At 33.4% G+C, this 16,545-nt stretch overlaps 1 protein-coding gene across 6 annotated transcripts in view; it reads right to left on the bottom strand.

Moving 5' to 3' along the window:
* Window positions 1–16,545, bottom strand: part of KIF27 (kinesin family member 27) — a 119,421-nt gene that overhangs the window by 10,105 nt on the left and 92,771 nt on the right. For all 6 annotated transcript variants that reach the window (XM_023497674.2, XM_023497675.2, XM_031945469.1 and 3 more), the window contains 5 exons: window positions 12,286–12,462; window positions 11,439–11,654; window positions 7,608–7,814; window positions 3,205–3,403; window positions 771–929 (listed from right to left, as the gene is read on the bottom strand). In XM_023497674.2, coding sequence (XP_023353442.1) covers window positions 771–929; window positions 3,205–3,403; window positions 7,608–7,814; window positions 11,439–11,654; window positions 12,286–12,462 — 958 coding nt within the window. The remainder of the gene's footprint in view (window positions 1–770; window positions 930–3,204; window positions 3,404–7,607; window positions 7,815–11,438; window positions 11,655–12,285; window positions 12,463–16,545) is intronic.

Genomic DNA, 16,545 nt, shown 5'->3' with positions numbered 1-16,545 from the left:
AAAAATTTCTTTATCAATACATACATGAAATAATAATGTATGTACACAAATGCACATATATATATATATATATTATATCACTATAAAATCCCAGATGTAATCATAAGGAAGTTGAAGAACATGATTAGGTCTATTGGTCTAACCCTCACTTTAAAGGTTTATGTAGCTCATCGAGCAAATGTTCTTTTTATTAGTTTTAAATGTTATTTAAGTGTTATTTTGAAGCAAGCCATTTTTATTAACAAAGTAAAGTTAAAAAGAATTCAATTTGAAGGAATGCTATGGCTAATTTTTGCAATGTGAATAATCACTTCATCTTATTTTATGTATTATATTTAAAAGTGTGTGCTAATATAAAATTTTGTATTTTTAAGGCAATTTTTTAATATTCTGGATGACCATTTACATAAAAAAGGAAATGCCCAACTCAATAATAAATTATTTTAATGTACTACTTAATGTGCTCAAAGTATCACAATGGAAAAGACATACTGATCTAAGGAATGTACATAATTTTTACAAATGCATCATTTCACACACACAATAAACATATGTATATATATATACACACATATACACATGTGTATGTACACATGCACACCTTTATTCCATGAAACATAAACGATTTCTTCATATGTTATCTTGATTTTCCTACTATTTTCATTACATATAGGAATAATAGACCTGGATAAATGTTAGATAAGATTTCTAGACTTAGAATTATAACAATAATGTTAACATTTTGGAAAACACTATATTGAAACTCTTACGTCCAGTTGGTTGCTGCCGAGGTGCTTCTTCTACTAACTCCTTAAGCTTCTTTTTTAGTTCTCTGCTGGTTTTCTTATAGAAATAAAGATCTTTTTCTAGCAGTTGAATTTTTTCCTCATAGATCTTTGAGATGTCCACAATACTTTCTCCATCTTGCTCTGTAAAAAACAAATTTGACTCTCAATTTAAATAACAGGCAGCACCCAAATTACACACACATAGATTTAATAGTTATGAGTTACCAAAAGTTAAAAACTTCACTAAGACTTTTGGAATACCCAGTATTTGAAATTGTACAAGTCTCTCAGAATATATAATTCCATAGCCAATATCTCTTTGTAGCCTGAATGCATTTGCTTCTGGTAGTTTGAATATGTTCTCAAAATTATAGTCTCTATTGAATATTACAATTTATGGTGTCATATGTCCTGGGTAATGTTCTTGACTCACTAAAGACTAGTTTGGTGACCTTCAGAAAAGCAGTACTGGCTGACATTGTTTATAACTCCCACTATCTAAAAAAAACTATTCAGTTGATTCATTTATTGTTTTAAAGTTATTGATAGTTTAAATATATATTATGTTTACTTATTTATAAAGAGATTTCAGTACTTTCAGGGGCCACAGTAAGTTTGGGTAGGTTTTTCTTCCACCAAAATAGATTACAACTTGTCTTCATTTGAGAGGTTTTTTATATTTCTGCACCCTCAAATCACTTTGTTACTAGCTTTCTAATGATAGGTCGTTTAATACTCAGCTAGCTTGATCTTCAAATGACTAGATATATACAGTCTGTTTTCTTCAGTCTTCAGAGGAAACACCTGTGAAGATGTTTCCAATTTGTTAGGATCAACAAGAGATTACATTCAACTTATGTAGCTTTGGAAAACCCAAGGTCATCTGTGTGCTAGGAAGAGAAGATATACTAATTTTACATTTTTAAGTCAGAATTTATAATAAAATAATATTAAGTGCTTTAAGGTTTGCAAAGTTCTTTAAAAACATCTTATTTTATCCTCTAAAAACCCTAACAACCTGTTGTTATATAAACCCTATTGTACAGATGTGGAAATTGAGGCAGGCAAAAATTAACTCACTTGTCCAGGGTTACATAGCTATCTAAGGCTCAATGTGAAATAAGGTCTTCCTGACTCTAATGCCAACACTATTCTTTCCTCCTCTATTTTTAAAGAGAGAAGCTGGTAAGCTTTTCAAAGTGGGTTGGGATCTTGCTTGTAATTTATACAGTTTTAGAGAGTTTGCCTAGGTCTTGGAACTAATTACAGTCAGTATAGTGCAGGGATAGGTAGGTCTTCCTTATGTGAGGCCAGCTCTCTTACGCATTATACTGTGTTGCCTCTTAGAGTTTATATAAAATTTTTATGACTCAGAAAGAAACTTGTTCACTACAAGTCTTTTTTTTAACACTTTTTTTTTGTACTTTTTAAGGTCAATATGCAAACCACACCCAATATTTTATTATTTTATCTCTCCTGCATGTATGTATAAAATGGATGTATATTAACAAGCTTTAATAATTTTTAAGGTTTTCAAGTAAAACTTATGGAAGATATAATTTTATAAATAAGTGATATACAAAAAGAATCCTACTTAGTTTGCATAGTGCTTAAAATCAGTAATAAGGTAAAAAATATTTTAAAAATCACTTTGTAAATATTTAAAATGAGACACAAATTAATTTAATGAGATCTCAATATGGGTATGTTTAAATGTAGTAAATTAAATGACCCTTATAAAAAAATCTCATCTTGGGAGCAACTGGTTGCTTCGGTTACTTGTCATAGGACTAATACACAATTTGTCTTAACATTCGAAGTCACCATGCCCTCCACTGACTTTGTACTCATACTACTTCTTTTGGGATCCTCTTAGTAATTCATTCTCAGCTTCGCTCAGGGGAATAAGGACTAAACAGTCGGGGAATCAGGAAGTCCCTAGCATAGGTTTTGTTAGTAACAACACTTTTATTTATTGTACTAGCCCTGAGATCAAGCAAGTACACTGTAGAAATACTCCATCAGAGCTGACTAATGGGATTCCTATGTGTCAATGTGTGCTGACAACAAGTACCTATTAATGGATTGTAGCATTTCTCATCAACTGGATATATGGTGAATCATCACTGGATATATGGTAAATTTTTAAGAGCAATCTAGTTAAGAGATTCTAGTAATTTTATCATCAGCAGAAAATTATTTGCCTTCTGCTGAAAATGACTAACCTCTGACTGGGCCACACAAAAAAGTAGTAACTGCGATCAAAAAAATTAATTTAAAAACTGTACATTTAACAATTGTGCATTATTTTATCTCTTGTACTCTTACAACTTCTTCCCCATATGAAGCCTTTTTTTCTTGTACATTCTATTCCCCTCCTGCAAGCATTCACACATTTCACAAACAGAAAAAATACCTTTGAAATACTGCAAGAGTAACTGCATCTTTTGTTCATGCTCCTTCCATTGAAGGGTTAGCTGTCTGTCACTTTGCAGCTTGAGGTGCTCTAATGCAGACTCCAGTTCACGAATCTTGTTGTCTTGTTCCTGAACCTTCATTTTAATTTCTTCATTTTCTAAATTTAGTTTACGTTCAGCTTCTCGCAAACTAATCACCTACCAAATATATAATATTTTAACTTTTTAATTATATTTCAGGTTACCTGATTAACCAGTTTTCCTTAGTCAACACAGATGACTTTACTGTAACATCAGTGGACAAACCAAGGTATTTACAGGTTCTTAGATGATTTATCTAACATCAGTATAAAAGAATTTGGTGTTTAGTAGCATTTATTAGAAATCTGAATTGGTATTGCATTTTGTTAAAATTGCAGTGTCTAGCAAATAGCAGGTGCTTAATAAAACTTACTAACTGTAATGCCCTGTTAGGCACTGGCAATACAATGATAGAATCAAACACAGCCCCTGTTAATTAAAGAAATTAATAGTTTATCAGAAAATAGCACTTGTACCTAACTATAATACAAATTAAGTGATAAGCACAAAGGGAGAGATTTATATAAAATGGTAAGGAGAAATTCTAGATTTGGAGGGGGGAGGAGTTGGAAGGTTTTAAGGATGCAGTATCATATCTGCTTTAGGCCTTGAAGGGAAAGGTTTCAGTAGGTAGTATGTAGAAGGGAAAAGAACTCATTCAGGGTTTGAGATTTGACATGAGCCAAAGGTGTGAAGATTAAAGATGATATGATGAGAGTGGAGGGAATTAAGCATTCCAATTTGGCTAGAACATGTTGTATAAAAAGGAATATTATGAAAAACAGGTGGAAAGGTATGTTGGAAACAGACTGCGGTGGACCTTGAATGCCAGGTTTAAGGAATTTGAAATCTACTACTTGTATCCAATTTGAAGTCACTCACAGTTTATGAGCATGGAGAGCGATACACTCGGTGCATGCACATGGTGGTATGAAACATGGAATCTTGTAGGAAAGTCTAGAAGGTGCAAGAGTCTTTAATCAAGAGTAGTAGGGATGAAAAAGAAGATAGGAATAGAATAAACAGGATATGATGAGTAAATAAGCTGGATTAAGGAAAGATGAAAAAGGAAAAAATATATTTTAAATACAAGCTATTCAAAGGATGCTGGTGCTTTCAACAAAGACAGGGACATTAGGAGAAGGGGGTTTCAGGAGTTTCAGGAGAAGACAAGATATTCAGCAAATAGTTAGAAAGATGGGATTCTGAGGAGAGACCAAGGAAAGAGAATAGATTTGGGAATTATCCACGTAAAAGTATTCATTAAAACCATGAGAATATTTGAGATTGTCAAGGAAGAGGTAAGATTGTAAAGAAGGTTATCTAGACAAATCCTTGGGGATTGCCTTCCTCTAGTCAACAGGTTTCAAGGGTGAGGAAATAATAAAGGAAGGAAAACAAGGAATAGCTATTTAAATATTATATCAAGAATTGTCTCCTCCCTTCCAATGAATTTCTCTGGCATGACGGTTTCAATTTGTATTTTGTACTTTTTTGTTTTTTAGCATTTTTGCTCTTAAAAGAAAGTTAAGAAGCTAAATCTTTAGCTAAATCTTTTAAAACCACCTAAACCTCTTCTATATCTTCCAACCTAAGCCTAGAAAATGAGTGTTCAAGTTCTGTGCCATTTAAAATCTGTGATAGATCCATTATATTGTAACTGCTTTAAGCATGCCCCAAAATAAATATTTTAGAATAGCTAAGAACTATGCTATTTAATATTTTTTTTATAAATGACTTGAATAAAGGCATTAATCATGCCCATTAAATGTGCAAATGAGACAAAAGTGGGGATAACTATGTATTTAATGGAAGTGAGTATCCATAAAAATTTCTACAGCCTAAAACATTGGGGCTGATGAAACATAAATAAATATAAAGTCTTTACACCTGAATTTTTAAAAAAAGTAAACTTCACAACTATGTGATGAGGAGATATGGCAAAACAACAGTGTATATATAAGAAAGATCTGATCTGATGCTTTGTTATGACAAGCTCAAGATGACCTTACAGTTGTAATATGGCACCCTAAAAAAAACCAAATGGATTAGATTAAATGAGGTATAATGGCTAGAACTTGGGAAGTGATAGTCTTGCTGTTCTCTACCCCTAGTTAGAATTTGTTGTCCAGTTCTAAAAATCATATTTTAGGAAGAACAATGAATAAGATGGACTGATACTCTCCAACAGTGAAGGAAAAGTTAAAGGAAATGGAGGTTTATCATGGAAAAAAAGATTTGGGGGAATTTGTGATGGCTATTTACATGTATCTGAAGGGCTGTCCTATGGGAAAAGAAGCAGATTTGTCCCACCTGGCTTTAGAGGGCAGGACTAATTAAATTTATTTTTAAAAGGAAAATGTTTTCACAATCAGTTCTTCAAAAGTAGAACAGAATGCCTTGGGAGTCAGTTGGTTCCCCCTTATTAGAAGTCTTAAATCAAAGCTTGAATGATACTCCTTAGTTATGTTGTAGAAGGGATTCTTGATCAGGCCTAGACGGCTTCAATTTTGCAATGTTGGTAGTCCTATCTTCAAACTTCCTATGTATGCAGATTCAAATCATATGCCACTCATGAGTTCCCTCCTTTTTCCTTTTAAAAGCCAATCCTTCCAAAGTGATGTTTATTCATTCAAAAAACCTTTATTATGCACCTAGTATGTGTAAAACACTGCTCAAAAAACCTTTATTAGGCACCTAGTATGTGTAAAACATTGCAGATACAAATAAGTATTGCATACAATATACAGTCATGATATATACAGCACCATGTACTATACTAAGTTGTAACATATACCATACATACATGAGGTTTCCTCCTCCTCCTCAAAGCTTATATTCTAAAAATTCCATACCTTTGCAGTTTTGTCCAATTGAGAAAAATGCAAAGTTAAAAACTGGGAAGTAATAGCTAACTAGAGGTAATTTCATAAATTGAAATTCTAGCCTCTAAACAAAAAATTGAAGGCCCTCCTTTCTTTTCTCCATTATTTCAAATATTCACAATTCATCATAATGGATGCTTTCCCACCACTGTGGCCAAAAACAATCATCTGGTATCCAGCTTTTGGTAATCCAATACAGCAATATCCAGCAATAACTGAACTGGTAGATCCCTAGAAAATAGGAATATAATCCTTTGCCAGACTGGCTCACTATAAAAGCCTCTCAGATTGGGCAAACCTGTCATTCAGATTGTCACTGGGCAGCACTATGGTGTCATTGCCATGCTTTCATGAAGCATCACAGAATAACTTTAGTGAATACATCTCTTATTCTCTTGTCATAAAGGAATAACATCTTTCTAGAAAAAAAAAGATTTCTTCCTTTCATGGACCCCTTTTGGATTTATGAGTGGTAATATAAAGAAATATTAATACCTGTGATTGGATGGGAGTTGTTAACTCTCCTTTTAAGGCTATATAGCAAAATAAAAGACCAATTGATACTCATTTGCTACTAGGCTTTTCTAGGCTATTAGTCATTATTAGAATCTTTTTAATAATTACTTTCTATAATAACATTTAAACTTTCATCATTACATTTGTTAAGAGAAATCATAATTTTGTCAAATTTCAAGTTTTATTTTAAATTATCCTCAAGTATTTTTTGCATGTTACTTGGCTTTATTCTAAACAATATTAATTAATTCACTCTTGTAAGAAAAGGACAAATAAAATGGGAATTTTTAATATTGAAGTACATAGAAAACTCTTTTTTTTAAAATTTACTAAAATGTTCACATTATTCAATAACATTAAATAAAAGAGTAAGATTATTACATATATTCAAATAAAGATAAAACATATTACTATTGTTTCTGTAATATATGCAACTCTGAAATCTCATCCTAATGTCTACCTAATAGGAGGAAGAGCAAGCAAGAATCTGATGAAGTGCCCTATTTTACCATTAATTCAGATTTAAAAGTCCAAATCTGTGGGCTTTTATTTTACTAGAAAAGAGCCAACAAATACACAGTAATGGACAAAAGTTATTATATACATCCTTTGATACATATTTCCAAGAAGCCCATAATATCACCTTAATATCAGTTTAGCTAAAAATAGGAAATATGTAAAGAACTTACAAATTTAGCACATTTAAACAGCTTAATCTGGACAAATGTAGGGGAGGGGACCTTGATTTCATTGTGAAGCAATGCTTAAATTTGTAGCCAAGGTAAGGGATATTAGGCTTTTTGATTGATAGACTTTTTAACTTTTGAAAAAAAATTTTAAATTAAATTTGTTGTTTCTTTGCATAAACTATGCAATTAAAAATTAATTGCACTTAATGTTCAGTCACTTAAAAAACAAACCTTGTTGAAGTATTTGTAAAGGATAGCTCTGATCTCAGCAGGAGTCAGGCAAATCAGTTTTTCCATAATATTTGCCTCACTCTGGGTCAGGATATGGAATGAGGCTCTAAGTGAATGCTGACGACTCTGGATGTTTTCATTCTTGTAATCAATTGCAGCTTCCAGTGCTTCAATCCCTTCTTCAAGCTGGAAAAGAAGATGTTCTTCCTAGAGAATAAACACAATAGGAACTACTGAATTTCAAATGAAAATGCTCTATAGTTGGGCCTCATCACAGTCTCACTAACACAGCAAAGCATCCCCACACACTATATGCTACGGAAAATATCTGATAACTAGAGCACTCACCAACCTCTAGTTTCTCCTAATAGGTTTAGCACTATGGCCCCTTCTGCCTTGTAGAACAACTAAATTAAAGTCCATATCCTTTTTTTCTGCAGTGGGATTTGGATCAGATCATACTATGAAAAAGGTAAAACAAAAATAGCTAAGTAGAATATTAATAAGTAGAAATCAAAGGAAACATTTTGAAAGGAAAGAAGAGAAAGCAGCTACTTGTTTATTCAGTTGTGTCTGACTCTTTATGACCACCTCATGGATCATAATATGCCAGGCCCTTCTATCCTTCACTGTCTCCCAAAGTCTTTCCAAGCTCATGTTTGCTGCTTCCATGACACTATTATTTCATCCTTTGCTGCTCTCCCTTTTCCTTTTTGCCTTTAATCTTTACCAACATCAGGTTCTCATTATGTGAACAAAGTATTTCAGCTTCAGTATTTGTTTTTTTTTGTTCAGTAGTCTGAATTAATTTCTTTAAATACTGACTGATCTCATTGTCGAAAGGACTCTCAAAAGTCTTCTCTAACACCATGATTCTAAAGCTCACAGCCATACATTACTACTAGAAAAACTATGCTCCTGACTATAATATGTATATCTTTGTTGGCAAGATGATGTCTCTAGCTCTTTAACATATTATCCATATTTGCCACAGCTTTCTTTCCAAAGAGCACACATCTTTTAATTTCATGACTGCAATTGATACTGGCAGTGAGCCCAAGAATATAAAATATATGACTTCTTTTTGCTCTTATTTGCCAGAAAATGATGGGATCAGTTGCCATGCACCAATAAGGACTTATATGATAAAAGATTGGGTGTTTTTAGTCTTTAGGATATGATGGGAAAAGAAATGAGAATGAATTTTATGGTAACAAAAGGAAAACACCTTGGGAATCGTTATTGACAGTCATCGTCTTAAAGTTTCTGACAACCGTCCTGATATATCTTTGAAATAACACAAGTTAGAATATAATTTCTACTCCAAGCTTTTCTGATGATAACAGATTGTTGACAGTGTATATGTGCATATGTGTATATGTGTATATGAGGTGGGGTGGAGAGGGGAAAAATGTCATGTCTCAGAATTTGGAATATTTTTGATCAATCTGGGAAAAGATATGCTGACATCTAGAACTTTATACTGGAAATGAGCTAAGAATACAAAAATTTTTTGTACTTTTAATGCACATTATTTCATGGGAAAGGTCAAGTTCTTTACTTGGATTAATGTAATAGTTCAACTAAACACACTTCTAAGCTTTTACACAACCTGGTAGGTAAAGCTAGAAGCTACATGATAATAATGATCCCCATTTTACAAATAAGGCCCAAAAGGTGAAATGATTTCTTCAAGACCACACAAGGGTCAAAAGTAGGATCCAAATCCAGGACACAAAGCAGTCTTGGGATAACGCTGGTTATAATGCAAGGTTCTATAGATTTAAAATGTGTGAAGTTGTTGAGTATACCTTGATCCAAAGGAGGGAGAAGAAGCTTCAACAAATAGATGTAAGTTGTGATTTTTAAAAACTCATGGAAATTTACCAAAAAGATGTGTACACATAAAGGAGTCATATATCTAAGTTCAACTACTTGAACAATTTGAACTTTAAAGAGGACTTAATCTGATGATGACTTAATCTGATGATGTCCAAATTGTTAGATATCTTATATACCAGAAGAGATAACCAGAGTTTTTATTATTCACATGAAGCCATTCAACCAGGAATCTTTTAAGGGTTAAAGTTTTATTTTGAGAAAAAGTATGCTCTGAATTTAGACAATCTACATCTAGGCATATTAGTGGTGGTGGTGATAGCCTCATATATTAAAGTATTTGAGCACATGATTTATTATCTTCAGCTGGCCAGTTTATATGGCAGAATTGACATCCTAAGAAAATAATGGGTATCATCTTTTAGCATAACTATATAACTATATAATTAGAATATAGTTATAAATAAAGCCTCAGAGAGTGAAAGGGGCTCAAGCAAAATGTAAAACAAATTCTGGATTGCTTTCTATCAAGAAAATGATATAGCTCTTCTTCCTTACACAATACTGCCTCCCTTCCACCTTTTCCATTTTGAACTTTGCCTGCCTTTACACTATTCAATAGACAATTAATGAATGAAATTAGCTTAAAATTCAAGGTCCCCTTATCAAATGATTCTCTTCCCACATCAATCCACCCATCATGCCCTTCCTATTAATGCTACATTATGCCCCTTCTTCAAATGTTATATCCTATACATAAATTTTTAATATGCCTTTGTATATGATGAACATGTTCATTTCTCATTACTGTATATCTTTTCCCCTACCTAAATTTGCCATGTGCAGATTCTTCTCCACAAAGTCAAGCCTTTTACCTGATTTAAGATCTGGTTCAATGCCCTATAATCATTGCTTTCCTATATATTTCTCGGCTTCTTGGCACTAATTTATCATTTGAGTCATTATCCATTTATTTAGATTTGGGGAGGGTAGATTGAAAGCTCTTTCAGGGACAGGACTATGTTTTATAACTTGCTTTTGTTTCTTCCATGGGCATGAAGGTGTTTAGTAAATGCTTATTTTGTTAATTCTAAATGCTTATTTTGTTAATTCTTCTCTCTTATGCTCTTCCACCTATTAATTTTCAGTAGCAGGGAGATCTAATTTGATAGTGTTTTTCAATTCTGTACAGAAAAGTTATATGGTTTCAAAAGCCATATATGGTAGGTCACTGTGAATCTAAAGTATTTCAGAAGCTACTTCCCAATCAGTCTGTTTCCACATTGCTACCAAATAAAGATGATCTTAACTTGTTTCAATCTGGCATATCTTCTATACCATATATATGCTCCTCCCTTCCCTTGGTTTCCCACAGTCTTCCATAACAAAGCCCAAAAGCCTCCCCATGAATCATTTTTCTAAACTGTTCAATTTCTCTTGGATTTCTTGTCTTTCAATTATGACTGGACACAGACACTAAATATTTCTGAAGAAATTTCTACTGCAAAAAAGTCATTTCTGATTTTCTGGTAAATGAATTCATTATCAACAATTAAAACTTTTGAGAAGCTTGGGAATTTGGAAGCCAATATAAGCTAGCTTAATTTCTATGACAATGTTTAAGGAAACAAGGGAATGTGACCCATAAAAAAAAGATTTTTATCTAAAGTTATTCGATTATGTGCAAATGGTTGGACATAATACTGAACACAAGCTTGTGACTCTTGCCTGTGGAAAACGCGTTAGCCCTACTGTGCTTAGTAATGCCAGCCAAGAGCTATGTCCATAAAGCTCTAACAGTGAGGACTCCACAATATGTGTACAATCATGCTTTACTGTATTAAATTGATTTCACTTGATGAATTCATTACAGTTGGAGATTCCAATGAATTTTAAAATTTACCAGATTTTATGTTTACCTGACAGAGACAGAGGAATTATTCAAGTTAGGCATTAGTACAGCACTTCCAGTTCCAGTGAATATTGACTTACTTCAGGGGATAACATTCTACCATTTTTAAGTTTCTCATCGACACTATTTCTTCTTCTTTGTAGCTGATCTTTTTCTTTCTGAAGAGCCTGGACTTCTTCTGAAATCTTTATTTGCTCCTCAGCTGGAATGCTCTGGAGCTGCATGCTTTTATTAGCCAACTCTTGGTCCAACAAGTTCAGGCGAGTTGATATTTTCAAACTATCTTTGTTTAAAGCCTAAAAGACACAACCCATCCCACCCCTCAAAAAGTTATTAATTCAAAGTATATATGAATATTAATAAAAATGTTGCAAAACTAAATCTGAAAGTTGTGTTTCCATTTTATATGGGTATTAGATGAAATCAAGTTATAGCTATTTATAAAAACATTCCCTTTAACTACTTCAAATGGTGGGCCTTAAACAAAAATTTCTGAAAAAGCCCTCAACATTTTATTAATTACAAAATGAAAACCTCTCTGCATTTGATAGGTTCCCATGAAATATCAGCTTAGGAAAGAGAATGATAAGAGTCCTGATAGGTGATGACAGTAGTTATTTCTGTGCTATATTTTCAACTGTCTTTTATCCAACAACCTATGTTCATTATGAAACTAATGGGATGCTTTTCCTTCACAACTTCCATGACAGTTCAGCAGTCAAACCACTAACCTACTAGAGCATTATACATTTCACAAGTTTGCTTATAAATTTTAGTCTTGAAAAACTGGGCCATTTGCTATTTAATAAATGGCAAAAAAAATAAATTGAGAACATGAAAATTTTATTCCTTTCATTCTTTATGGTACGATGACTCACTTCTAAGAGAAGAGACATTTTACACAACTCTCAAACTAGAGCTAGGTACCTGACTAGATCGTAACTTCTTGTTTTCCAAGTGGCTCTTCTCTTGTAACAATGCTTCCTTCTTGGAAACAATTGCCTCTCTTTGCTTTAAGTCTTCTTCCAGCTCGGCTAATTCTTGATGTTGATGAAGAACTCTTTCTACTTCCTCATCTAACCACTTCTTTTGTTCGTCCAGTTTCTGTATTAAAAATCCAGAGACATGTTAACTGTTTCAACTTTCACCTGTATAATGGTCGATGATAAATCTGAATCCACATGGCATCATAAATTCAAATATCTGGCATCATAAAAAAAGTTTTAAGTATCACTAATAAGAATTATTTTATAGAATTATAAAATTGTAGCGCTCTAGTTAATACATTTTTATTTAAAAGGAATTAGGATCTGAGGCAGCTAGATGGTGCAATGGAGAGAGCACTCGCTCTGGAATCAGGAAGACCAGAAATCTACTGGCAAGTCACTTCATCCCAAATGTCATACCAAAAAAAAAAAAAAAAAAAAAAAAAAAAAAAAAAAAAAAAAATTAGAATCAAAAATAGACATAAAAATAAATTAATCTTTAAGTTAAAAGGATAAAAATTTTATATACTTAAATGTTAGTTCTTATATAGCTCTTTTCAACAATAAGATGATTCAAGGCAATTCCACTAGATTTGTGTGGAAGAGAACCATCTACATCCAGAAAATGGACTATGGGAGCTGAATGTGGACCACAACATAGTATTTTCACCTTTTTTTTTTTTGTTCCTCACTTTTTCCTTTGTGATCTCATTTTTCTTGTGCAGCTTAACTACTTCAAATGTGGATAAATGTGGAAATATGTGTAGAAGAATTGCACATTGTTTAAGGTATATTAAATTATTAAATTATTTGCTGTCTAGGGGAGGAATAGGGAGAAAATTTTGAAACAAGGTTTTGCAAGGGTAAATGTTGAAAACTATCTTTGTACATATTTCAAAAATAAAAAGTTATTATTTTAAAAAATAAAGTTAATTCTAAAATATTATGCTCTTATTTTCATTGTTATTAATAGCAAATTATCATAAGAAAAATTCCTGTCCATTTAAAATAGGTCAACTTATTAAAAGAGCCATGAAAATTAAAATATTCTCTAAAACAAAGAGCTCAGTTGCTCTCCAGAATCAAGAAATTTTAGCAGTAGGAATATGAAACTTTTAAGTTGTGGACCCATTGGGCCTGAGTTGTGGGGTTGAGATGTTGTTTGTAAGCTTGGAAACTCAAAAGGTGGTATATCTCAGAAGCTGGATTATCACCTGAGGTTCATCTAAAAGGAAAAACAGTTAAGGACTGCATGTCAGGGGAGATTCAAGGAACAAGAAATGGAACCAGTAGCATTCTTAATTCCTATCAGGTAATAAAATATTAGAATCTATCACTGCTATGAAGTAAGATTTATACAAATCTTGAGTTCCTTTGTAAATGGGCATTTTAAAATGTGTGTTATAATGTGTGTTACCTTTGCCTGACAATGCCCATGCTTTTCTTCTGCATCTATGGCAAGTAGGCCCCAATACTATACTCTTCTAAGAACTCTACCCTACAACCCCTTAGATCATAAAATAATTATGTGAGTATCAGAGATAGAAAATATCTGGTATTGGATGTCTGGGAGGAAGCCTTACAACTTTTCCAATCCACAAAGTATTGGAGTTGCCACCCAGTGATACTGGAATCCAGTGCTTTCTTAACCATCAACTCCCTCCTTGGCCATCCATTACTACTGGAGAAAACTATGGAATATAGAGATCAAGGTTTTATATTCTTTAAATAAGACAAAATAACTTTATTTAGTCACAATAACCAGTAGACCAAATACATTTGCACAGTGTGAAGGAGCCTTACCTGAAAGTTAGCAAGCTTACTACTTGAATGATTAGGACAAGATCAGTGTCCTGACCTTCCAATTTCCAGAAAGTGAAATTGGCAAGGTAGTTTATGATTGATTAGGCAAGTTTATTAGGCAAGTAATCATAACTAAACTTGCCAAGTGTTTAAGTGTCTGAGGTCACATTTGAACTCAGGTCCTCCTGACTCCAAGGCTGGTGCCCTACATCCCCTGCACTACCTAGCTGCCCCAATTTGTTATTTCTTATGGCTATTCTCTCTTATTGTTCTTCCTCCTCTTCCTCCGGCTCCACCTTTGTTTCTCTGTTGAGTTCAATGAATTTCTACATCAAATTGCTTAAACCTCTTAAATCCATTTCAGCTAAGAAGTTCTTCTAATATCCAACCATTCTGGAGAGTAGTTTGGAACTATGCTCAAAAAGTTATCAAACTGTGCATACCCTTTGATCCACCAGTGTTACTACTGGGCTTATATCCCAAAGAGATCATAAAGAAGGGAAAGGGACCTGTATGTGCACGAATGTTTGTGGCAGCCCTCTTTGTAGTGGCCAGAAACTGGAAACTGAGTGGATGCCCATCAGTTGGAGAATGGCTGAATAAATTGTGGTATATGAATATTATGGAATATTATTGTTCTGTAAGAAATGACCAACAGGATGATTTCAGAAAGGCCTGGAGAGACTTACACGAACTGATGCTGAGTGAAATGAGCAGGACCAGGAGATCATTATATACTTCAACAACAATACTATATGATGACCAGTTCTGATGGACCTGGCCATCCTCAGCAACGAGATCAACCAAATCATTTCTAATGGAGCAGTAATGAACTGAACTAGCTATACCCAGAAAAAGAACTCTGGGAGATGACTAAAAACCATTACATTGAATTCCCAATCCCTATATTTATGCACACCTGCATTTTTGATTTCCTTCACAAGCTAATTGTACAATATTTCAGAGTCTGATTCTTTTTGTACAGCAAAATAACGGTTTGGTCATGTATACTTATTGTGTATCTAATTTATATTTAAATATATTTAACATCTACTGGTCATCCTGCCATCTGGGGGAGGGGGTGGGGGCAGGTAAGAGGTGAAAAATTGGAACAAGAGGTTTGGCAATTGTTAATGCTGTAAAGTTACCCATACATATAACCTGTAAATAAAAGGCTATTAAATAAAATAAAATTTAAAAAAATAAAGTAAAAAAAAAAAAGTTCTTCTAATGACTGATCTTTCATTGTTTCTTCCATATTTGTATGGTCTTCTCACATACTCAAAATATTAAGTTCTATCCCCCATCCTTATTTTTCCTTTTTCTACAATATTGTATTGTTTTTTCTTCCTCTTCTCCAGCTCTCAAAAAAGAACCAATCTACTAAGAAGACAGGAAAAGGCAATGATAAATATGTTGGAGGGGATGTAGGAAAACTGGGACACTAATACGTTGTTGGTGGAGTTGTGAATTTATCCAGTCATTCTGGAAAGCAATTTGGAACTATATCCAAAGGGTTATCAAACTGTACAAACCCTTTGATCTAGTAGTGTCTCTACTGTATCTCAAAGAGATCTTTAAAAAGAGGAAAAGGACTCATATGTGCAAAAATATTTGTAACAGGCCTTTTTGTAGTGGCAAAGAACTGGAAACTTGAGTGGATGCCCATCAGAGAATGGCTGAATAAGTTAGTGTTAAAGGACAGGTCAATTCTCTGAGAGCTTCCACAGTTGTGGATAGCATCTGAAGGAGTTGCAGGACAACCTTTGCAGATACAGGTGTTGCGGACTGGGAATGAGATAAATTGGAGGCAGAAGGAAGAGGAGAGAAATCAGACAATGCAACGGCCTCTCAGAGAAGTCAGAGAACAGCCACTGCCTCTCATTCTACTTGTATCATCCTCTCACAAGAGGAGATCTATTCAGGGTTGGAACTCCAGCAGCCATTATCAGGTGGCTCCCATGTATTCCAACAAGTTATGGTATATGAATGTAATAGAATATTACTTGTTCTATAAAAAACAAATCACCAGAATGATTCAGAAAGGCCTGGAGAGATTTACATGAACTGAAGTGAGTAGAACTAAGAGAACACTGAATACAGTTAACAACAAGATTATGTGATGATCAACTATGATGGACATGGCACTTTTCAACAGATGATTCAGGCTAATTACAATAGACTTGTGATGGAGAGAGCCATCTTCACTCAGAGAGACTATGACGACTGAGTCATAGTCCTTTATCCTCATATGGATCACAACATAGAATTTTTAGCTTTTTGTTGTTGATTGGTAGTTTTTCTCACATTTTTTCCTTTTTAATTAGATTTTTCTTGTGCAGCATGATAAATGTGAAATATGTTTAAAATAATTGTACATGTTTTGACCTATATTGGA

The sequence above is a fragment of the Sarcophilus harrisii genome, chromosome 1 (assembly GCF_902635505.1).
Source record: "Sarcophilus harrisii chromosome 1, mSarHar1.11, whole genome shotgun sequence".
NCBI classification, from domain to species: Eukaryota; Metazoa; Chordata; class Mammalia; order Dasyuromorphia; family Dasyuridae; genus Sarcophilus; species Sarcophilus harrisii.
The sequence above is the reverse complement of the archived record's forward strand: the minus strand, read 5'-3'. Positions and strand labels throughout refer to the sequence as shown.